General features: G+C 31.7%; 3 protein-coding genes across 3 annotated transcripts in view; all 3 read right to left on the bottom strand.

Moving 5' to 3' along the window:
- Positions 1-235, bottom strand: part of LOC147469477 (uncharacterized) — a 1,425-nt gene extending 1,190 nt beyond the window's left edge. The window contains exon 1 of the mRNA XM_086548796.1: positions 182-235. Coding sequence (XP_086404922.1) covers positions 182-184 — 3 coding nt within the window. The 5' untranslated portion in view covers positions 185-235. The remainder of the gene's footprint in view (positions 1-181) is intronic.
- A 2,729-nt stretch (positions 236-2,964) lies between these two features.
- LOC147469476 (uncharacterized) lies at positions 2,965-4,272 on the bottom strand. The gene is made up of 2 exons (XM_086548532.1): positions 4,231-4,272; positions 2,965-4,121 (listed from the first exon to the last, which is right to left on the bottom strand). Exons 1-2 carry the CDS (start codon positions 4,234-4,236, stop codon positions 3,399-3,401), a joined length of 729 nt encoding a protein of 242 aa, XP_086404658.1. The 5' UTR covers positions 4,237-4,272; the 3' UTR covers positions 2,965-3,398.
- Positions 4,273-6,306: 2,034 nt separating this feature from the next.
- The window catches only part of LOC147469475 (uncharacterized), a 1,413-nt gene continuing 219 nt past the window's right edge, over positions 6,307-7,500 (bottom strand). The window contains exon 2 of the mRNA XM_086548795.1: positions 6,307-7,490. Within this exon, the coding sequence (XP_086404921.1) occupies positions 6,378-7,490 (1,113 nt within the window). The 3' untranslated portion in view covers positions 6,307-6,377. The remainder of the gene's footprint in view (positions 7,491-7,500) is intronic.

Raw genomic sequence — 7,500 nt, 5'->3', positions numbered from 1 at the left:
ATTCTACCGATGAATTATAACATTACTCATATATATCTATAAACTTCTAAATAGGCAAGGACGTTGGTTTTAATTCATTTTAACTTCCTTTTTTCGGATCATGCGTTCACTGAGCATTTGTAGATGGAATTATTCCAGAGAAATAATGACTAGATGACAATTTTGTATGTATAGAACTAACCATTGTGTCGGCTCCAGAAGCAGCGAGTCTCTTCTGCCTCGGAGAAGTGTAGGCGCTTTATATACTGGTCTCCGATCTGAATACTTGTCAGCACAAGGTCACAGCGGAGAGGAACAATTATTTTGGTCTTAACAATGATCTTACCGTGGAAGTGATTCATTTCATAATGGCCAACAGCAATTATCGGTCTGCTTGTGTGTGTGTATGTGGGTGTTTGTGTGTGAGTGTGTGTGCATATATATACATATACAAAGACGTATACTTGTGTGTGTTTACAGTATATATGTGTGTGTACATTCATGTATATCAATGTGTATATATGTATATATCTATATACGTATATATATATATATATATATAAAGTTAGATATATATGTATATGTAGATATATTTATTATGTGTATAAACATATATATAAGACAGACACACACACACACACAGACATATATATATATATATATATATATATATATATATATATATATATATATATATATGTATGTATATATATATACATATGTATATATATACATATATATGTGTGTGTATGTATGTATGTGTGTACATATATATATATGTTTATATATGAATATAGGTATTTGCACACATATCTATGTATATGTACAAAAACAACTACACACACATACACATATATACACGTATATACATATGTATATATGATTATATATACATATACATGTATATACACATATACATACAAACACACTCACACACACACACACACATACACACACACACACACACACACACACACACACACACATATATATATATATATATATATATATATATATATATACATACATACATATGTATGTATACATATAAAAGTATATACATAAGTATATATACACATACATATATGCATATATATATATATATATATATATATATATATATATATATATATATATATACATATATACATATGTAAATACATATACATTTTATATACATGTATATATACATACATAAATACAAAATAAAACACTGCCACAATATGACAGGAAAACTCGCGAACTTTTAGTGAAAGTTCCTCATCAGGCGTAAGCAAACTAAAAAATGAATAGTAGAAATAAACTTACTTATACTATTAATTTTTATTTTATCTTCTTTTTATTTTGTTTTGTTTTATTTTATCTGTATTGTGCACATTACTGTGTTTGTGTTATGATACATACATGCATACATATGTATATATATATATATATATATATATATATATATATATATATATATAATATATATATACAAATATATATATATATATATATACATATATATACATATATACATAATGATAATAACAATGGTGATAATGCCAATAACAATAATTATGATAATGAGAGCAAAAATTATAATAAAGATGAAGATGATCATGAAAATACTAATGACAATGATAATAATGGTGATGATAAGGATCATCATGATTATTATGATAATTATAATTATCATCATAATTTTTATTATCATTACCACCATTAATTCTATCATCATTTATATAATTATCATCCTAATTATGATCATTATTATCAACAATATCGTATTCACTTTTATCCTAATCATCCTTTTCATTATATTGTCAACCATTATTTTCATCATTAACAGTATCATTATCATTTCCATCATTACTATCACTACTATAGGCCTATGTGATATTAATATCATTTTTATCCTTCTCATCAATAGTATTAATATCGTTGACATTAGTATCACTATCCTCATTATCATTATTATCATAATTATTATTTCCATATTCATTATCATTATATCTATCACTATTTTGATTATTATTTTTATCATTATTACCATCATTATTGTCATTTTTGTTACTGCCATTATCGTCATTGATTATTTTTGTCTCATGTTACTATTATGACAATCATCATTGTTACGGTTATCATTATAATTATCATCATGATATTACCACTGTTATCATTACTAGTAGATTTTTTTATTACCGTTATCAATATCATCATCTTTATCATTAGTTATCACAGCGTTTTTAGCGTTAATATCATACTCTGTGTATACAAAACTAAACACACAAACATACACACACACACACACACACACACACACACACACATATATATATATATATATATATATATATATATATATATATATATATATATATATATATATATATATATATATATATATATATATGTATGTATATTGTATATCTATATGTATATTTATATGTATATATATATATATATATATATATATATATATATATATATATATATATATATGTATGTGTGTGTGCGTGTGTATGTAAAACTAGAGAGACGAAATGAGAGACAAAATCTGTATGATGAAATTGATGTGAGAGAATGTTTTTTGTGCTGATTATTATTAATATGTAAGTGCTGACGCATTAACCGTAACGTAATATTTAATCGATATGAGTTTTCTTTATAGTTTGACCTTATCTCGTAATCCTATGCATGAGTTATGGAACATAATAGAATTGTAGTTATATTAGAGACAGTCAGTTATAATCAGTGATATTGGTAAACCTTTGAGTTGTGCAAATGTGAAAATATGAGGCATGCAACTTTCAGTAAATGACAACATTGGTGATGGACTATGTCATAGCCTGGAAGATGTTGCATGGCCTCAAAACATTGGGATGTGACTTCCGTTGTAAATCTTGGTTGAACGCAGCAAGACAGGAAAGATGTTGGAGCTAATTCAAGAGAGAAATGTTTGGAGCTGATAATTTATATCTAAGGCTCAAAAAAAGGCAAAAGTTGTGATCTGAAATTGATAATGTGTATCTTTGGCTATATTAAAGCATTGGGTTTTACAATCAGCAATGGTTGAAACAATTAGGAAAAATTGTTAGAAGGCTTAAACTGAAAGACATTTATGGATTTCAGTTGTATTCTTACAAAATACATAAAATGGGTCGACATATACAGTTGCCTTAACATGTTCTAACCCTGTGTTTCTTGCGTGTCCCTGCTCTCAGAAGAAATGGTACCAGAGTTGTGAGATCCAAAATCGGCGTATAAAGTGTTTAAAGCTGCACGATGGGCGTTTAGTCCGGTATTGAATCTACTTAGACTAGCAGCAGAAGTATGCGGTCCAAAATAAGGAGACACTCCATAAGGTCCAAGACCTGAATGGAACCCTATTGAGGCTGTAATACAAGCACGAGGTGCAAAATCATATGGAAATCTGGTTAAAGACCGTAAGGGAATTTCCCCAAAGCTCCTTGAGATATGTGAGGTCCAACATTAGGAAGGAAATTATTCAAAGCAGTAATAGGTCTGTGATGAGTAATACCATATGGGAATCCTCTCAAACCAACTCCATAATGGTGTCCTGCTAAACCAGCAATAGGTCCATGCGATGTGGGGCCATAAGGGTGTCTTCCTAAAGCAACGTTGGAAGTGTAAGGGTGAAGACCGGAAGGGAATCCAGTCAATCCAGTCTGAGTGGAACCTAAATCTTCATTACTCGAAACGAAATCTGCACCGTTTGTACTACCAGGCATGCTTTCCGAGTCTGAACCAGATCTATCATCCTCAACATCGGTAATTCCATTGGCTACAGCACGTCCTTCAAAACCGCCGAATGGATTTCGAAGCCCTACGCGGTTTCCGTATAAATATTGATATCTACTGTTTTCATATGCATTTCCTGAATGTATACCACTGCCGTATGCGTGGTCGAGGTAGCCCCCATTTGTGTATATAGGTCCTGGCAAATGTCCCACTGACAGTCCGTGGTTCAAGATGGATGCGCCGTTGCCATAAAGGCCACCAGGGATCAAGCCGCCGTGAAAACTGCCATGATGAGAAAATCCTCCGAGTGGTGTTCCCTGTGCAACTCCCAAGTAGCTACTCGTAGCAGAAGCTTGGAAGAACAAGACAGCAGTGCTCACGCTGATCAGGAAAAGATTCTGAAAAGGAATGCTTTATAAGGTCTTTCTTATTTAACATTAACTTTTCATTGGTTCATAGCACCACAAACTGTTTTTAAGAAATTCTTGAAAGAAAGACAATACTAACCATCATGTCGGCTTCACGACCAGTGACTGTCTTCTGCCTCTGAGGACTGGATGCTTTATATGCTGGAGGGGTCTCTGAACTGAATACTTATCAGCACAAGGCCACAGCCACAGAGAGGTGATTCACTTCATAATGGTCGACAACAATGCTCTGCAAATTACACACACACACATATATATGTGTGTGTATGTATAGATATATGTGTGTGTGCGGGAGAGTGAATATATATACATATATATGTATGTATGTATGTATGTAAACATATGTATATTTACATCACACACACTTATATATGTACATATACACACGTGTGTGTGTGTGTGTGCATGTATGTATATATATATATATATATATATATATATATATATATATGTATATATGTATGTATGTATATATATATATATATATGGATAGGTAGATAGATGGATAAATTCATATATATACATATAGATGTATCTATACATGCATATATATAAATACATATATATTTACATATATAAATATGTATGTATATATGTCTATATATATATGTATATGTATACATATATATTTGCATATATCTGCATATACATATATATATGTATATATAGAGATAATACACACATTTATGTAGAAGTATATATAAAGAGAGAGATAGATAGACAGACAGACAATTAGATAGAGAAAGAGAGTGTTATACATAAATACGTGTGTATATAAGTATGTAGATATATACATGTACACACACATATATATAGAGAGAGAGGGAGAGAGATGTGCGTGTTTATATATATATATATATATATATATACATATATACATATATATATATATATATATATATATATATATATGTTTACTTTATATATACATACATATGTATGTGTGCGTGTGAGTGATTATGCATACATATATGTTTACTTATATATGTATATATATGTGTGTATGTATATATGTATGTATGTATATAAATATATATATATACATATATAAACATATACATTTATATGTAAATGAATGCATGTGTGTATGTGTGCGTGTGTGTGTATGTGTATGTATATACATATATATATGTATATATATCATATATATACATATATATACATATATATCTACACGTGTGTGTGAGTGGAAGGATGTTGATACGTACATACTTATGTATACTTGTATTTCTGTACCTCTCTATCTATATATCTACCTATCTATCTATCTATATATATCTATATATATATATATATATATATATATATATATATATATATATATGTATATGTATATATACATATATGTATATGTATATATATATATATACACACACATATGCTTAGGCATGTGTATGTGGACATATTTAAAACACCGCACATACAAGCAAGCATATCTGAGTTGGAAAACCATACAAACAAAAAAGTTGCAAAATAGAGGAACATGTGTGTTTATATATATATATATATATATATATATATATATATATATATATATATATATATATATATATACATATATACACACACACACAGGTTTACATAGGCAAAACTAACCGTGATGCTGAAAGATGTTATTTTCATTCACTACTCTTGGTTTCTGTTTTAGTAAGAAAACAACAGATAATTGAATAAAAGGGCAAATAAATTTATGGTAAAGAAAGTCTAAATAATGGTCAATCATAAATTTCTTTTCAATTCTCTTGGCGCACAGTTTCATGGAGTGGCATTACCTGCTTATGTGTACTTTGCAGTATATATATATGTATATATATATATATATATATATATATATATATATATATATATATATATATATATGCATATACATGTATGTATGTATATATATACATACATATATATACATATGCATATACATATATACATTTTTTTTTTTTTTTGTGTATGAGTGTGTGTGTGTGTGTACATGTGTTTATGCCTATATACACACGTATATATCATACATATACTTATATATATGTGTGTGTATGTATGTGTGTGTATGTTCATGTGTTTAAGCATATGTATATATATGTGTGTGTGTGTGTGTGTGTGTGTGCTCATTCAATCATTATAGAAAAAAAATGCTTTGAAAGGTTTAGAACTCAAACACAGGTTATAGCATTTGTTTTATTCACACAAAAATCACGCCAGTGTGTTTGCATTCCTATTTGCTTTCAGGTGTCACTAATTATTTGCTTCTTTCTTGCCATTTGTATCCTTACTCTCAGAAGAAACGTTACTGGAACGACGAGACCCAAAACCGGAGTGGAGTGTCTTCAAAGCAGCACTGGGACTGTAAGGTCCACGACCGGGACTGTATCTGCCGAAACGAGGACCAGCAGCATACAATCCACCTAAGCCAGCAACTGGTGCATAAGGGCCAAGACCTGAATGGAATCCACCTAATCCACCAAATGAAGTGCCAAGTTCAGGACCATAAGGGAATCCATTTAAACCAGTAAAAGGAGTGTGAGGGTCCAGTCCATAAGGGAATCCACCCACAGCACCAACAGGAATGTGAGCTCCAACATTAGGAAGGAATCCATATTGCTGGCTTAAACCTGCAACAGAGGCGTCGTGTGTAATATCATAAGGGAATCCTCCCAAACCAGCAACAGAGGCATGAGCTCCGGCACCATAAGATAATCCGCCTAATCCAGAAATAGAAGAGAGAGATCCAAGACCATACGGGTAGCTTCCTAGACTGGAAGTGTGAGGATGAACACCATATGGGAATCCACTTAAACCAGGAATAGAAGTGTAAGGTCCAACCGCAGACGGGAGTCCAAAAGCAGCAGCAGGACTGGAAGGTAAGCCAAAGACTCCACTTTGAATGGAACCTAAGTTTGGACGACCAGAAACCAAATCTGCACCATCTGTACCACCAAGCGCGCTTTCAGAGCCAGATGTAGAAGATCCATCATCGCTATTGTCGTTAATCCCACTCGTCCTAACATTTCCTAAACCGCTATATTGATTGCCAAACCCTAGACGGTTTCCGTAGAGATATTTGAGAAGGCCTCCATTTCCATAAGCACTTCCAAAATGCCTTCCACTGCCGTATGCGTAGTCGAGGTAGCCTCCATTACCGTAAATAGGTCCTGGCAAATATCCACCTGATAGTCCGTGGTTCACGACTCCCGCACCGTTGCCATAGAGACCACCAGGGATGAAACTACCGTGAAAACTTCCATGTTGAGAAAATCCTCCGAGTGGCGTTCCCTGTGCAACTCCCAAGTAGCTACCCTCAGCTTGGGAGCACAAAAGAGCGGTGCTCACGGCGATCAGGAACAGTTTCTGAAAAGTA

Source organism: Penaeus japonicus, unplaced genomic scaffold (assembly GCF_977035675.1).
Source record: "Penaeus japonicus unplaced genomic scaffold, GWHDUDI00000001_assembly GWHDUDI00000021, whole genome shotgun sequence".
NCBI lineage: Eukaryota > Metazoa > Arthropoda > Malacostraca > Decapoda > Penaeidae > Penaeus > Penaeus japonicus.
The sequence above is the reverse complement of the archived record's forward strand: the minus strand, read 5'-3'. Positions and strand labels throughout refer to the sequence as shown.